Source organism: Silene latifolia, chromosome 1 (genome assembly GCF_048544455.1).
Source record: "Silene latifolia isolate original U9 population chromosome 1, ASM4854445v1, whole genome shotgun sequence".
Taxonomy (NCBI): domain Eukaryota; kingdom Viridiplantae; phylum Streptophyta; class Magnoliopsida; order Caryophyllales; family Caryophyllaceae; genus Silene; species Silene latifolia.
The window spans coordinates 184,370,851-184,388,836 of NC_133526.1; the positions used below are offsets into that span (position 1 = coordinate 184,370,851).

Genomic DNA, 17,986 nt, shown 5'->3' on the forward strand with positions numbered 1-17,986 from the left:
CAGAATTTCTTTGTATCTTCAACTTTTAACAAGGTATTTTTCTTAGCCCAATTTATCATTAACCTGTATCATATATAAATTACCAATGTCAGTAAAAACAACTAAAATCATACGGTTGAAAAAATATAGAACAAAGCAAACACAGTAGAAGGAAAAGATTTGAATTAGGAGACGATGCAAGCTAATATAATGTAAAGCTTAAATAGTTAACAATATAATACGTAAAACGTTCTAGTTGTATTGTAGTTGGTATCTTCCACTTATAATTTCATAACCAAAATCACGTATAATAGTTGTATTGTAGTTGGTCTTATCTTCCACTTATAATCTCCTAATCACACACATCCCCACTAAACTAAAAGAATAAGGAAGCTCTAATATTTTCCCGCCTAAATGAATATTCCATATTTGAGCTTCATTATATTCTATTTACAATTCTATTTACAATTGGGCCAAACCGCTTAGTTCCATATAATTCTATTTCATTTACACATTTATATACCTACAACTGGGTCAATACTGATTAATTACATACAATAACTAACCTACTAATAAAAGCATTCATATATTCTTTTTACTTCTAAAACGAAAAAATTGTCAATAATATATATTTTTCTCACACTTTAATTTAATATCTATTTCTACCCTATACAACGTGAGCATTTAAATTTTGGTTAATTTTTTAATTTTTTTGATTTAATATATACATAAGTATATTTATTACAACACATATACACACAAAATAGTTTCAAAGAACTTTATATAGAAATAATGATGTTGAACCTTCTTTTTTTTCTATCTCTTAATACAAAACATTACTAATATTAAGTTTTATTCTATACTGAAATTTCAAATGGAGTTAAAATAAGTTTAATATAATTAAATAATTGTTAAAATCTCTAATGTCCCTATCTAAAAACCGCGTGTGCGCGGGATTTATACTAGTATAATAACTATAACTATATATATTAATCTTATTTTATTTAAGGGTAGTTTATAAAAGTTATTTAAGGGTAGTTTATAAAAGTTGGACTCTCTGTAATCGCTCGAAAAAAGCTTCCTTTATTAATATAGATAGATATTGATTATGATGTTCATTGTTAACACCACTCACGGCACTAAGAATGCCACGAATCAAAAAAGACTCGTGAATTTCACGGGCAATCGAACTAGTTTCAACTAATATGTAAGATATGAATATTAAACAATGTATACATCCATGTTTCGTATTAAATAGCTTTAAATTTTATGAATAATGTCAATTAAGTTATTAAAGTTTTATTGAATAAGTTTTTGACGTATTAAACGCAAATGACGATAATAAAATAATTCTACATGTTACCTGCAATTAATGTTAACTAACAATAATAATTAGCATGAAGAGTAATAATGTTACAAATAAGCATTTAGCAAAAGTATTGTGGCAATCTGTCTCATCCATAAAAGCAATGCAATGTAATCCATTTATATGTAGAAAAAATACATAATAGTCTTCTTAATCTTGGCCTATTTATAGGAGTTAAACATTGTGTATTTGTTGAGGCGAGCAAAATATCCAATTATCTGGACCAATTCGATAACTGATCTGAAAATAATTCCGAATCGAATATCCATAATTTTCGGATACGGATATTGGTTTTCGAAAAATCGAATATACATATCCGATCCAAAATATTGTTAATATAGTATACGTAGTTTTGAGTATTTCTAATCTTTGGGCCACTGTCAGCCCACACCATATAGACCAAGCAAGTCATATATAATAATATAATCCAATTTTTCATCAAAAACCTAAACTTACCCAGCTATGCTTACTTCTGCAGCCTTCCATCTTTCATCCCTGTTTTTTTTTATCTCTCTTGTCTCATAAGTCATATCAAAGGTCATAAATTCCTCTTCATATTTTTTTTTTATTTTCAATTCCACCATTTTAAAGTTCATCTTCTCCACTTTACAACTTTTAGCTTCACCGTTTTTCATAGTCTGATCTTACCTTTTAAATTTGAACGCGTGAAAATAGTTGTTATTACTATAATTAGTTTCAATTGAAAGAGAAAAAGAAAGAAGCAAATAATAAGATTAAATTTGTGCATGGTACATTAGAGAGAAAACTCTTATGTAACAAATTTAAATTTTGATTAATTTACGGTAGTTTTAAAATAAGTTTTATGACGTTATTTCATCTACAATTACTCTTTTATGATGTTATTTTTCTGTTTATATATTTTTTTATAAATGTTTCTTTCATATCTATGTGTTAGAATATGAGTATCAATTATCTATGTGCCTTGTTTTGGGAACCTTTTATTTGAGGTAAATATTTTTATTTTTGCCAAATTCAATGTATAACCTTTTTTTTTACATTTTTAAAATTTGTGGTCTTATTTTTTTCCTTTTTACGATTTTTTGTCAAGGAATATGATTTTTTTTATTATGTTATCTACTAATTTTATCAACGAAAAAACAAAAATGATTTTCGGACTTTCTTATTTTATTTTATGTTTTCTCAAATATAGATCTAGCAACCAAAAAATATTCGGAGTATAATTCATACGGAGTAGTTCATACTTCATATTGTTCATCTCACTGAGTTTATTGATAAAAAATGTTATTCTACATATTTAATTTATTATTTTGTAATTATTTAGTATTTTGTTTTGTATTCTTAATTCATGTTTTTTTTGGGGTAATTTTTCAACTTTTTAATGCTCACAATTATTTCTTTCGAGGTGATTTGTGTATGTATTGAATTGCAGATTGAGAGGACATAGAAAAGAAATTAAATCACCTAGAAACCCATGTTTGATAGGGGGCCCACCTTTTAAAATCTTTTTTTTTTCCTGAATTTTATGAACCAATAAGAAAGTTTGAAATAACCTAGCTTTTATACTAGGTAGATACTTGGTAGTTAGGACTTAGGAGCCTGGACCACACAAGAAACAGACTTATTTTATCTAGCAAGTCTTCTTGTTTAAAACGGAGTACCGTCTCAAATTTAAAACGTGTCGGATACTACCACATAGTGTTAATGAAGATAAAACTTTTGACATTTCATAAACAACTTGGCATGTTAAAATATATTTGACCCGTCTTCAGCTTAAGACGGATAATAGTTGTCTTAAAAATGAGAATTTGTATTATCCTAAAATCGAATACAACCATTCCCAAAATTTCTGAATAAATGTATAGACAAGCGTACAAGTCGAGTTGAATAATAAATAACGAAGTATTCAAATTGTATAGTTTGAAGTCGACATTGCCGACAACGCATTCCAACTTCCAAGCTTGAGTTACTTGACGGTCTTCTACAATGACGTAGCAGAATGAGAACAACCAAACGGTTCGACAATCTGGAAAAATACAAGTACTGTCATTGTATGGATTTTTATAGTGCGTGTTCGCGGAGGGTCACTCATTCGTTTGTTAACTCTTTCCTTTGTTGTAATGGAATTACCGTACTCAAATGATATATACGGTATTACGTAGTAGACTGTGAAATTAACTGTACTAGTAAGCCGTCTGCCATCAATGGTGAATGATGAGTCATAATTATATGGCTAAATCATCAATTACTCCCTTTTATAGTACACTTTTTCAAAATTACTCCCTTTTATAAAAAATTTTAAAAATTACACCCAAAAAATTGCTGAAATTTTTAAATTGCTCCCAAATCCCTATTTTTGTACATTTAGGACGAAAATGCCCTTGATTCGCAGAATTGGGTCATTTTGTTTGCTTCATATCTGGAGTTTTACATAGACAAAAATTACGTTCTTTATACGGATAGAATCTTGAAGAAGTCTACTTTCCAATGGCGTTGGAATCAATAAGTTTTACCGTGTGAATTTTGCCCAACAAGCCTTCAAAGACTGATACGATTTTAAGACAGATTTGCGTCTTTCCACGAGAATTGCGATTCCCGACAAACTACAAATCACCCAGAAGTCTACCTTACCAATTCGGAAACTAGACTCAAAGGGCTACAACCATGTGAAAGGGCGTTTACATTAAATCAAAATAACACCTTGGAAATGGCTCCTCAATATCGATACGAATAACGGAAAACAGGAATTTCGGTCTTAAAATCGTATCGTCTTTGAAGGCTTGTTGGGCAAAATTCACACGGTAAAACTTATTGATTCCAACGCCATTGGAAAGTAGACTTCTTCAAGATTCTATCCGTATAAAGAACGTAATTTTTGTCTATGTAAAACTCCAGATATGAAGCAAACAAAATGACCCAATTTTGCGAATCAAGGGCATTTTCGTCCTAAATGTACAAAAATAGGGATTTGGGAGCAATTTAAAAATTTCAGCAATTTTTTGGGTGTAATTTTTAATTTTTTTTGTAAAAGGGAGTAATTTTGAAAAAGTGTACTATAAAAGGGAGTAATTGATAATTTAGCCTAATTATATACATATTTATGCCTCCCCTTAATTGCTTTTGATACGGTTTTCGTGCTAAATTATATTAATTACATGCCTTTTATGTTAGAACGTTGATACTTCCGCTATTTGATGTTTAATGCAGGAATGACGCATTTGAGGAGCAAATGAAGGAAATGGGCATCGCAGAGTAGGCATGAAAGAATACACGAAGCACGGCACGGAAATCCATAAGAATGAAGGAAGAGAAGTTAAGAAGAAAACACGAAGAAAAGAGCTGAGGAAAGTGGTGCCTCGATCAACTTGACCCAGGCTCGATCGAGGAAGTGGTGACTCGATCGAGTAGCCCTAGGCTCGATCGAGGAACCAAGTGTTTCCATAATTTCCGCAAATTTCCTTAAGTCGGATATGTTTTATTATAAATATTTAAACTCGTGCCCTAGGTTATTTACGTCTTATTTTTCCGTAGGTTTAGTATAATTTCTCTAAAAACTCTCTTAGAATACTTTAGATTAGTTTACATTAATTTAGCATTCGGATCTATTGCCTTTAATTACGGTATTGTTCTAATCTATCAATAATTATTATTTCAATTACTTGTTCATCTTTTATGTTCTTAATCATGCTTTCTATTATTACTATTGTTGTTATTATAATTAGTATGAGTAGCTAAGTTTATTATCTAGGGAGAAAGGGGAATCTAGGTTGTTAGAAGGGGATTAAACCAATGAATTGATAGTTAAAATTGTTTATTTGTTGTTGTTCATGTTATTGTTCTTCATCTAGTAAATTAATTACTGGCCAGGGTTAATTGATTAGTATAGCAAATTGAGACTTTCACCGCCTGGGTTAGAATCAATATAGGCCACGATAATTGGATAGAGATAATTTAATGATAGCGATTGCATGTTAAATTAGATCTAAAGGAATATTGAATTGAGCGATCATATAACCTTAAACAACATAATTAGCTCTATCAATGAATTAAATCACACCCCGTATGACTACCTAGTGAACCCGAATCCCTAGACTCTTTAATATTATTGTTATTCATCCGTATTTTACATTGTTATTAGTTGCTAGAAAACAAACAATCAAAACCCCCATAATTTGTTACTTTAAGACGATCTAAATATAAACAAACTAGAATAATTACCTCGTCTCTCTCTGGATTCGACCCTTCTTACCGCTAGCTATTAGTTAGTAGTAATTTAGGTTTATTTTTTTTTTAATTTTTTTTTTTTTGAAATCCCTCCGTAGAGGTTAAGCCTTCACTAATAAATCATCAGAAGCATAAGCAATCATGTTTCCCGGGAAGCCATTCGACCATTCCCGCTTTCCTACAACCCAAGGTGCCAACCGAGCAATTTCATGAGCAACCTTGTTCGACTCCCTACCGACAAACGACCATTGTACTGAACTAAATGAATAACAAACATAAAAAATATCGTCTAAAATGAGATGGAAATCGCTTCGACCGTGTTCCCTTGTCCTCAACGCCTTGATCAAGACTTGGCAATCGCTCTCCATTATGACATCTCGAAGACCTCGTTTAGCAGCTTCCTTCACACCCATTAGCACCGCCTCCGCTTCCGCTTCCTTAGGCTCCCTGTCCCGTCTTCATTGGTCCACCATCAGCCATTTTACCTCCCCTCTATCATCCCTACACACGATCCCGAGCCCAACCCCCACACCCTCTTTGACAAAAGCATCGACATTGATCTTAGCCACACCTCTACGCGGTTTGTCCATCCCTCACCCCTCCCTTCTTTACCCCCCTGTGCTACCTGCCCTTTCCCCCCCACCATTCTCACCGTCCTCCATCTCCTTACACATATCCACCGTCCTCCTCACGACCTCACCAATACCCATATGCTCGTCCTCAAAGACCCATTTATTGCGCCTCTCCCACACCGCCCAACATCCCACCATGAACGTGACTCTCTCCCTCATGTCTAGCTCTTGCATAACCTTCCATACCCACTCCCTCACCCACTCAATCCCTCCGTCCTTCGCACTGCCAATCGCCAACCGTTCCCATAACCCTCCCAAACCCCCACAATCCCGTATCATATGAATATGAGTTTCAACCTCCACAAGGCATACCGGGCATCTGTCCCCCGAACTCGAAATCCGCCTAGCAATATTGCTCTTAGTCGCCAAAGCCTCGTTGCATAGCTGCCACATAAAAGATTTAATGCGCGGCAACACCGGGGTACTCCAGATCATGTTCCAAAACCTTCGCTCCTCATCGCTCGAGGACACTGATGACAGTTCCAATTCCTCTCTTGTAAGCAATCGGTATGCGGATTTAACGGAGTAACATCCATCCTTTTCCGGGTCCCAACACCAGCTATCCATCGGCCTATTCTCACTAATTCTAATCTCCATTATTCGCTCCTGCTCGAATGGGAGAAACAGCCTTCTTAGCCGATGCAAGTTCCATCCCCTACCACTAACCTCCATCAGTTCCGCCACCACCTGTAGATACCTCATTTCTGCACCTCCCGCAAATCACCCGGTGATGATTGGGCCACATGTTTGGTACGCGGAACGATTTGTGACAGTTCGTAAGTTTATCGTCAGGTGATCGCTCAAACACTTGTGTCTACCTCTTAATTGTCATCTACGTGCCGATACGGTCGTTTTGGCAGTAACTAGAATACAATTGGAGTCTGGGTCAAAAAACCGTCTTCATTTTCTAAAACCGAGTTAGAATGTTCTGGAATGTTCCGGATATTTCTATTCCATATTTTGCAATCTTTTAATCTTTGGTAAAGTATTTCCCGCAATATTCACACAAGATATTAAGGAAAACAAGATTAATCCGTCATTCCATAACCAAAACACGGAAATCTTTCTTCCGCAGGAGGAAACCACTTGGGAAAGGACGCAGCAAGTGTTGCGCCTCTTCCAAGAGACGCAGATGTTCGCCGCGCCTCTTCCCAAGTCCTTTTCTGCGTATTTTTCGTATCTTTTCATATCTTTTCGAGATTCACTTCCAAAGTTTCTCCGAAAACCCTATTTCCTCCGTGTGATTAATATAAATAGAGACCTTCGGTCTCACATATTTCTCACGCGAGTGTCCGTCCTTCTCTTCTCCCTTTGCATTCTAAGACCACGTTCTTACTTTTTGGCGTCTACGTGCTTGAACTTTCGACCACGTAAGCTCGGATCTTTCTGAGTACCAGCCTCGTTTTGCATGACCTACCAATTTGACCAACTCCACCATAATCAACTTTAATCAATCTTGTTCGTTTTCCTCTTACGAGGGCACTTTCGTCTACATTCGAGTCGAGTATCACTAAACGTTAACTTAGTTCATCTCGTTTCGTCAAACATGTAAGTCTGATGGCTTGCCTGGTATACCCATAATAATTGAGGGGGAGATTTGTATGGGGGAGATAATTACCCTTGGGATGATTACAGATGAAATTGTTCCTGGTCGTTGGGTTTGGTAATACTAGGTAACAATTACTGGCTTAATATGTCACCAAGTTTGGTATAGCAGTAAAAGTTCCAGCCATCATCAGTAATACAGGACATTGCACAAAACAAGTACACACTACTGTGAAGATTAACATAGAAACAATTCAACTCTCTCAAGTTTTCTAGCTTATTACATTGCAAAAAGTGGCTAACTTTAAAAACCAAAAATAAAATAAAAACTCATTGTTTGTCAGCCATAATTACCAATGAAACAAGCTAAGCCCTGTTCAAAACCATAGCTAAGAAATCATATTTCTCGTCCTCGTCGGTCAAGTCACGGAAAACGGCAACATCACTCTCAGTCATTATCGAGCACAAAGTTAGAATGTTGACCCTCGGAATACCTTGAACCTTGCCCAACTCTTCACGCAAACCAACCTTATAATTCTTTGGTGCTTCTAGCATGGCGGTCAATTGAGCAATTTGATCATTACTATTTTGAAGCATGGTACCCATTAGATTTTCGAAACTCTTTTGCATATTACCAATTTCTTTGTTCTTTTGCAACTTTTTCTTACTTGGTTGCTCCGAACTTCCATCTCCACTTCTTTTACTCGTTCCTGATCCTTGCGTTGACACTTCGCCAATTTGAACATCTTGTTGAATATCTTGTTGAACATCTTGTTGCGCATCTTCACTTGTCTCATTAATGACATCTTGATCATCTCTATCAAGAGCCGTATTACCTTTAATACCGGTTGCCCTATCTTTAGAATATATTTCCTCCATTGCATCAAATAATGGGAAGGATTTCCGATACATGCCTCTAGCATCTTTGTGGCTCTATCAAATGAAAAATCACAAAACAACATGTCAAGCATGTCAAAATAAAAAATAATCTCAAGTAATGCAAAATATCAATTACAAGAATGAAAGAAAATTTAAAAATAACCTTACCTTACACCATTCATCAAATATCTTACGGTCACCGGTTACCATCTTGAGACTATCATCCCATCCGAATCCACTTCCCTTTTGCTTTATCTCAAGCAATGCATTAAATCGTTTTCTGAGATAACCCAATCTTGACTCGATGTTAGTTGCTTTAAGTCCAGCATCTGGCATTTTTTCTAAGATTAACTTCTCCAAGTGCACTAAATAACCAGATTTGAACCCCCCTTCAGCCTTCCATTTTCCCTCCACATGCAAAGCTAACAACAAATCCACCAACAAAGTATCCTCCTCCACAGTCCACCTTCTCGGACCAACTTTTTCGCTATTAGCTTCCGTTTCGGCCATCGCGTGGACACTTGCAGAGACTCAAAGGGAGCTACTCTAACAAAAGGGATTATATAACAAATTTAATAACAAATTTAAGAGCAAACATTGACATTAAAAATTCATTTCATTGAAATTGTTTCGTCGCACAAATTTCATAGCCAAACAAACATAAGCCTAATACAAACCAAAGATAATCTACCATAAACAAGCAGAACATATTAATTAAGAAGAGTGTCAAACATATGTGACATGCCTAAAAGGCCTACGTAGACGCCAACTATCGTACATCTCCTTAGCTAGTTTATCTCTCCATTTTGTCCAAGAGTTAGATGTATCAATTACATTAATATAGTCTTCATTATCTTGCATAAACTGTCTACCATACTCCGTATCTAATAGAGACTCCATTGGATCGGAACTCATTTCTCGACGAATAAGGTTATGAATAAGACAGCAAGCACTTATAATGTCAGTATGAGTATCAGCATTATAAAAACTGTAGTTCCTGAGAATTGCCCAACGCATTTTCAACAGCCCAAAACTTCTCTCAATGACATTTCGTGCCGACGAATGTTTCATATTATAAAATTCCATGTGGTTAGCTGGTTGTCGACCATCTTTCCATTCATTGAGATGGTACCTTTGCCCTCTATATGGAGCAAGAAAGCCTTCGCCGTTTGTAAAACCAGCATCAACTAGGTAATAACTACCTATCAAGTTAAAATATAAACATGTTTAAATAATTTTATCTACTTCCAGCATTTGTTTTAACCAAAAAACAGTGCAGACATTCCTCACCATAGGGAACTTTAAGCGGGTGTCGTCTACTAATAGCGTCTTTGAGAACTCTACCATCGGCTGCTGAACCTTCCCAGCCGGGTAAAACATAGGTAAATTGCATATCCTTAGTACAAGCCGCTAAAACATTTGTAGCTATTTCTCCTTTTCTTGTACGATATTTAGGTTTCTCAGTGATCGGAACGTTTAACTTGATATGTGTCCCATCTAAAGCTCCAAGACAATTCTACATACCAATGAAAGACAAAAAATGAATGAAAAAACCTTGAACCTTCGAAAAGTGACTTAAGATGACTAACTTTTACCTTAAACCATTTCCACCTTGAGTCACCGCAATCCTCTTCAATAGGTTGTGGAGTCTTTATCAAGTATTTATATAAGCGTAAAACAGCCCTTAGAATCTGACGGAAGTTTCTACTCACAGTTTCTTTTGACCTTTTCAAACGTTGCACAAGCATTCGTTGTTTCTGATCATGAGCTAGTATATTCAAAAATATAGCTACCCTTTCTTCTAAAAACATATTTTTTGACTCTCTAAGAAGACCATGAGACCTAATTAAACCACATAACACTTCAAATGCATATCTATCCATACGAAGTTGATCTACGCAACTTAGATCAGAGCTAAGGAACTCAGAAATATTTTTTAATCCTTGACTCATGGTTCGTTTAGCAGTGTGAGAAGTTTTTTTACGAGATTTTTTCATAGACTCTAATATACATATCAAGTAATAACAAAAGCACATCAATATCATTGATCTCATTCTAATATACCAAATAAGACCAACTATGTTTTTTTGCTTCCGTGACAATATTCTACGCGCCATTGCTGCATAAAAGATTATATAAAAATTATGTAAGCAAATCAGTGCAACAAAGTTGACAAATAATGAGACCAACTATGATTTTGGTTTCTCTACCAGTGAACTATATCAATTCACTACATACAATATCCTAATGATTAAGCAACCTAGTATGATAATTTCAACAACAAAAATTATCAAGCAACTCCTAGATACAAGTATGTCTGCAAAATCAGACATGATTATTCAACCCATATCAAACTTTACGAAAAAATTAAATACCCAAAACCTAATATCAACAACAAAACTAACACAAATTCTCATTATAGACGGACACTATCCGTTTATACGTATAGACGGATACCATTTCCCCTCACAAAATACCCATTTGCCATAAAGTGGGAAGCACATAGGGGTGCCCCACCTTGTCCCCCCTACCCATTTTATTAGAGGTCTTTAGCCGTCTGTTCGCCCCACCCGTCTATAACAAGACCTATTGCAAAACTAATACCATGAAATCTCAACAAAAATTAAACTTATGAACAACAAAAACAAAGATTCTACAACTTAAATTGGAGACTTATCAATTAATGTCATGTCAATTGATTCTACATGGGTATTTGATGATAATAAAATTGTCGTAAACAATTATCACAATCAATTACTCGCATAAATCTCAAACAATAAATTAAATTTCAAAGAATAATTAGATTGAGATGAAGAGAGGTAAAGAAGAAAAGATACCTATTCTGATGAGAGAGAAGGAAGAACGCAGGAAACGTTTTACTCCAGTAATTGTTTCAGAAGAATAAGGTAAGTAATCTATTACCTCTTGTTGGGAGTAATAATTACTGGGCCTGAATCGTTAGTCTTATACCAAACTTCTGAAAATGAGACGTAATATTTGCACCTCACTTTTTCAGGCCCATTACGTCTATCCCAGGCAACCCCTTATTTGTTTCCTTAATTAAGGAAGTGCTTTTGGAGGGAATACATTTCATAATGCTTATTCTTTTAGTATAAGGGCGATTATAGTTGTGACTTGTGAGTTGTCACGAGAGAGATCGACCCAAAATGGTAAAATGTAAGCATCTCCTAATAAAATGTTACCATCAGTTTTTTTTTTTTTTTTTGTTAAAAAGTGACAACTTTATTTATAACATTTTATCATGAAATGGTTAACTTTCATTAAAAAATGTTGACATTTTCTGATTTTAAGATAAAATCGTCGGGAGACCTAATCAAACCCTAGGTAGCAACAAAAGTGACACGGACACGCGACACGACATCCCTTGAAATTTAGGACACGCTATTTAAATTTAATAAAATATATATGTTATTGTTATATTAACATAGCATTTTATTTTTATAAATGTATTTGATATTAAATTGAAATAACTGAAGGTAAAATTTGACTTTGAGTATAACTAATTCTCATTTCTTACTCAAATCCGTCTTCTAATCAATCTCTTTCCGTCTCTCGACATCTCATTCGTCGTTTATAGGTATCCGACACATTTAGACGTGTTTGCATATGTCCGACGAGTGTCGTGTCCGACATAGTGTCGAACACGAAATAACTGATTAGAAAGAGTGTACGTGCTACCTAGACCAAACCTTTGGGTTTTTAGGAACACAAATTCTCATTATAGACGAGAGATATCCGTCTATAGTTATATTCGGGCCAAATATCCACTCACTTAACAAGTTGCATGGTGGGACCCAAAAATATCATCACTTTAAGCATATTTGACCCATCTCTCACTTTAGATAAATATATCCGTCTATGGTGAGAATAATTGTTTTAGGAAAGCAAGATCACGTGGGCACTCGTGTTTCATCACTCACACACTCCAGTCTCCGACTCTCCTCACAGAAATCGCTGTAAAATTACCGACAAAACCCTAAAAAAATCGAAAATCGAACACAAATTAATCAAAGAATCACGTAATTCACGTCTATAGATCGCTAGACACAGTAATACTCCGACTTCATAATCACGCCAATTTCACCCAGGTACCTTCTTTTTTTTATACAACATCCATCCATGTTTTTCCCCTCTTTTTTACAAATCAACTCATAAAATTGCAATTTATATTATTTCCAACATCTTACATGTTTTCCCCTTTTAGATTTGTATGATTCGATTTGCATTTGGATTGATTTGATTGTCACCCATCCTCTAATTCTAAATTCCTGAAATCAACCTTAATTTCGAAATCACCCAGTAGTAGTAGTAGTTGTAGTATATCCCGTTGTACTTTCGCAGTTCCGCCGCATAAATCGTGTTTCTATCAAGGTAATGTCGTCTCGCTCATTTGTATTCTTCCTTTTATTTTTTATTTTTATACTTGTTTAATTTTCAATTAATGTTTTAAATGTAAATATTTATTTCAATGTTTCAATTAAAGTTCGGAGTAATTATTGTCAATGGTAGCCTGTTAATTAAAGCTCGATGCATCTGGGTATGATTTGTGCCGGTTGTAGTTGTTTAGGTTTACAGTTTCTCAAGTTCCGGTCCTAATTTATACTCCCTCCGTCCCGGTCAATTGTTGTCCTTTGGTTTTGGCACAAAGTCCAAGGAAAGAGGAATGTGTCAATTACTAAATGACAAGTGGAACAAATTGAGAGTGAATGATCAAATTGTTCATTAAGTTCATTCTTAAAATAGAAAGGACAACAACTCAATGAGACACCCAAATATGGAAAAGGACAACAAATGACCGGGACAGAGGGAGTATTAAGCATTTGGGATTGTAGATTTTGTTTTGGCATCAGATTGATGTGAGTGAAAATGTGTTTGACAAAGCTTGTATAATCCTTGTCTCTCTCTTTATAGATGACAGTCGACGTTGAGAATCCGGAGTCCAGCATAGAGAATACTAGTGCAGATGCAAACACATCCTCTTCTCCGGAAATTCAATCAACATGGTACACTGTCTTACGTCAACAGGCTTCCATCTATGGGGTAGCTGTAGGATATTGCCTATCAGCATCCTTACTATCTATCATCAATAAATGGGCCGTCATGAAATTCCCGTACCCTGGGGCCCTCACTGCGCTACAGTATTTAACCAGTGCGGCTGGTGTTGTAGTTTGTGGGCAGCTAAAATGGTTAGAACATGACCGCCTTGACCTCTTGACCATGTGGCGTTTTCTTCCCGCTGCATTTATTTTCTACCTTTCTCTTTTCACCAATAGCGAGCTCCTCCTCCATGCCAATGTAGACACATTCATTGTCTTCCGCTCAGTGGTCCCTATCTTTGTTGCAGTCGGAGAGACCCTATTTTTGCACCAACCATGGCCATCACTTAAGACTTGGGCTTCACTTGGAACTATTTTTGGTGGAAGTGTCATTTACGTTCTCACAGATTATCAGTTCACCGTGTTGGCTTACACCTGGGCTTTGGCCTACCTTGTTAGCATGTCCATTGATTTTGTTTACATAAAACACGTGGTTATGACTATCAAATTGAATACATGGGGGTTGGTTTTGTACAACAATCTTGAGGCTCTCTTACTCTTCCCTTTGGAATTGTTCATCATGGGGGAGCTAAAGAAGATAAAGCATGAAATCTCTGACGAATCTGATTGGTACTCCTTTGGCGTCATCCTGCCTGTCGGATTATCATGCTTATTTGGCCTTTCGATCTCGTTTTTTGGGTTTTCATGTCGGAAAGCAATCTCAGCCACAGGGTTTACAGTCCTTGGGATAGTAAACAAGTTGCTAACAGTGGTTATCAATATTGTTATTTGGGAGAAGCATTCAACAGCAGTCGGAACTGTGGGGCTGCTTATTTGTATGCTAGGTGGTGTTATGTATCAGCAATCGACAAGTAACAAACCCAAGGCAGCGATAGTTGCAGAGCCAGAGGAGAAAAATGAGGAAGCACAAAAACTTCTAGAGCTTCAAGAAAACAAAGAAAGCCACAATGATTTGAAACCTTCACTCTCAACGGAGGAGAATTTGTAACCCCTTGTTTGGATTTGGAAAGATACGGAGAGGAACAAATTCCCTTTTTTTGTCTGAAAGTCGGGTTGGAGGGAAGGACGGGCCCATTTTCCTCCCTTCAAGAGTCCAAGCCAATTCAGAATTTATCAAAAAAGAATTTTATCATCAGGAAGAATTTGGGAAAAATTGCATCGCTTCCCTCTTATCCCTTTTCCTTCCCTTCACTTTCTTCCTACTATTCTATCTAAACAAGGCCGACGTCTGTGGTTGAGGGTTTATGCTGTTGTTATGTGGTGAACAGTGAAATGTCTATGTAGAATGCAGAAAACTGGAATTCATAGGTAATTTGCTAAAGGCTTCTAATTTCATTAATTATTTGCCTATTTAGTACTTGCGATCTGTGTAATATGTAACTGGATAAGCGAAATACTTATATTCATTACTAAATTATCAATTCTTTTCATGAATACTCGGGTTCAATCTTTTGGTCCTTGTAAGAGGGTTCGAGTTCCCCCTAAGTCAAATTATCTTGCTGTGGAAATTGTCAATTATGTACTCGTTCAGACTTGACAGATTGTTTCTACTTTTATGATTTTACGAGTAATCAAATGTAAAACAAGTTGTTGATTCATACTTCTCTTTTGGTAAAGTCATAAGTGGTGGTGGTGGCACTCATGATCTGATTTTGAACCGCAACACAATTAAAATCACCCATGTAATTCTCTTGTTTTTTTTGGGAGACTGGACTTTTAATTGACTATTGAGATTGAGAGATGAGAGATGGGACTTGGGAGCACTGAAGTTTCAAGCTTCCTCATTGTCAAGACTCAAGACTTCTGTTTTATTAATTGTTGTTTGCTACTGATCACAATGTTCAATTTTTTCCAAAAGTATACTTGGCGACATTTTGATGACCTCAAAGATTGATATATACTTTTCGTAATAGAAGTATTGGAGTGATCATTGTTGTTATTATTGAGCAATCCTCTCGGCAGTGCTCTTTAAAGAAAGCAATTAGTTAAAGAAAGCAATAAGTTTGGCATTGTAATGGACATGAGCAAAGTCCATGACCTTATAACGAGAAATAGGAATATACATCGGATGTACTACTTCAAACTTTATTTGTTATTGAGCTTTTCTGTTTATGTGTATTTTTGTAGTAAAAATCATAAATTTTAGGGAGAATGCACATGGTGCCCTTGAGGTTTGCTATTTTGCACGATATACCCAAAATTTTGATCCGGAAAACTTTAAGAGGTCATAACTCGTGTTTAAGAAATCGGAATGTGACGTTTTTTTTATATCGATCGTCTTTTCGAGAACTGCGATTTGGAAAAAAAAAATAGTCGTATTTGGATCCCGTGGCTAGGAGTTTTAGTATGTCAAAGTTTTTTTGACCGAACTAACTTTGAGTAACCATATCTCTTGGTAACGAATTCCAAACTTGAATTTTTTTTTTCAAATCTTAGTTCTCGAAAAGACGATCGATTTGAAAAAAAACCTCGTCACATTTCGATTTCTTAAACACGAGTTATAATCTCTTAAAGTTTTCCGGATCAAAATTTTGGGTATATCGTGCAAAAGGGCAAACCTCAAGGGCACCACGTGCATTTTCCCTAAATTTTATTATAATGCTCAAAAACTACACAATCGGTTGAATAATGCTCAAAAACTATACAATCGGTGGTAGTACATCAAATGTATAATATACTTACTGCCTTATAACAACTCGATACTTCTTTCACCCAAAAGATAAAAATATAATTAGGATGAGCGAATAATATTACAAAAGTCGTAAATTAAACAAAGTACAATATAATCATCGCATGATGCGATGACAAAAAAAAATACCCTTACTATTTGACATAGTTAAACGACTTTCTTTTGATACATCCCCTTACTAGTTACTACCAAGAATAAAAATTCTCTTAGTTTTCCCTCCAAACAGCATCTAACTAAATAAGGTAATAACTAATAATTAAAACTTTCTTTCATTACATTATTATCTATTCAATGAATATTTTCTTATAATTAAACTCTAATCTTTTAATTAAATTCATAATTATGATTTTTTCGCTAAATAAAATAAAATTGGCATTAAATCATAAACTATAAGTTGCTAAATTTTTCAGCAATGGAATAATTATTACTGTAGAGAATAACTTGACACATACTCCCTCATATTCAATATAAACTTCCCTATTTTCTTTTCCGTCTATTCACAATAACTTCCCTATTTCTTTTTTTTTTTTTGGTAAATGTTTGTGTGGTCCAAATTTAATTGTACGGTGGGGTAGTGTATTTGTGTGGTCTAAATTTATCAATTCATGGATCATACAACCAGTTATATATGTTGTACGGGGTAGAATCTGAGCTTTGTGATAAAATATCCGAACTTTATGTTAAATAATATGAGTTTTATTAGAAAGTATTGGAATCAACCATTTACACATTAAAAACATGAACTTTGAATTAGCTCAGAAAAAATACATATAAGCTCGAATTCTTATACTTTGGTTGTACAATGTTTATGGTACAACTGGATGTATAATCCTATTGTGAAATTTATTTATATGGTGGGGTAGTGTGTTTCCTTAATTTTTGTGTCAAAATGAAATGAGAAGTTTATTGTGAATAAGAGGGAGTATTTACTAGCTTCATGATAAAAAAAAAAAAAACAAATTCATTTAAAAAAATCAGAACTTAACTTAATTCTCTTTGGTTAGTTTTCTATTTCATTTTTTTTTATTTCTTATCAAAATACAATGGAGTAAAATATTAAATACTCCCTCCATACCACACCAATGGTTACATGGACTCACTTTTTGTGAGGAGAAAAGTGGGTCCATGATTGGTGTGGTATGAAGAGAGTATTTAATAAGGTGCAAATTTTAAAAAAAAAGTGTAAATAATACACTAAAAAAAAAAAACTCTATATACCGCTCATGTATTGCGCGGAATCTATACTAGTAAATGATTAATTTTCCTCTATCACACAATATACAAATTCTCATTGAAGATGGACATTATCCGTCACACGCTGAAGACGGATAATGCTCCTCTCACAATATACAAGTGACAAATTAAGTGGGAATGAAATGGAGCACCTCACTTGCCCTCCCACTTGTGATACTGTGAGAGGGACACTATCATCTTCAGCTTGTAATGAATGATGTCCGTCTTCAATGAGACAAGCAGCACACAATAATACGGGGCGAGTTAACCTCACGTCACGGTTATGGAGATTGGAAATGCATTAATGTAACTAACAAACCGAACAAAAGGCGGGAGCTTCTTCGAAACTTCTTAAAGTCAACAAGTCCACTCGCAACTCTCA

At 35.0% G+C, this 17,986-nt stretch overlaps 2 protein-coding genes across 3 annotated transcripts; one reads left to right on the forward strand and one right to left on the reverse strand.

The window, feature by feature from the left end:
* Positions 1-7,963: 7,963 nt before the first annotated feature.
* On the reverse strand, positions 7,964-11,499 carry LOC141614549 (uncharacterized). The gene is made up of 3 exons (XM_074433314.1): positions 11,442-11,499; positions 8,773-9,150; positions 7,964-8,658 (listed from the first exon to the last, which is right to left on the reverse strand). Exons 2-3 carry the CDS (start codon positions 9,112-9,114, stop codon positions 8,092-8,094), a joined length of 909 nt encoding a protein of 302 aa, XP_074289415.1. The 5' UTR covers positions 9,115-9,150; positions 11,442-11,499; the 3' UTR covers positions 7,964-8,091.
* Positions 11,500-12,525: 1,026 nt separating this feature from the next.
* LOC141613222 (GDP-mannose transporter GONST3) lies at positions 12,526-15,116 on the forward strand. Of its 2 annotated transcripts, none has more exons than XM_074431964.1 (2): positions 12,526-12,713; positions 13,537-15,116. In XM_074431964.1, the coding sequence occupies exon 2, from the start codon at positions 13,537-13,539 to the stop codon at positions 14,668-14,670; it is 1,134 nt and encodes a 377-aa protein (XP_074288065.1). In that variant the 5' UTR covers positions 12,526-12,713; the 3' UTR covers positions 14,671-15,116. The 2 variants fall into 2 exon arrangements, with proteins under 2 accessions (XP_074288065.1, XP_074288068.1); XM_074431967.1 differs by lacking the exon at positions 12,526-12,713 and adding an exon at positions 12,765-12,996.
* Positions 15,117-17,986: the final 2,870 nt, after the last annotated feature.

Coding starts and splice junctions, on each gene's coding strand:
- LOC141614549 (XM_074433314.1), bottom strand. CDS start 9,114: ATGGCCGAAACGGAAGCTAATAGCGAAAAAGTTGGTCCGAGAAGGTGG. Junction 8,659..8,772: donor TATTTGATGAATGGTGTAAG/GTAAGGTTATTT, acceptor TTCATTTGATAG/AGCCACAAAGATGCTAGAGG.
- LOC141613222 (XM_074431964.1), top strand. CDS start 13,537: ATGACAGTCGACGTTGAGAATCCGGAGTCCAGCATAGAGAATACTAGT.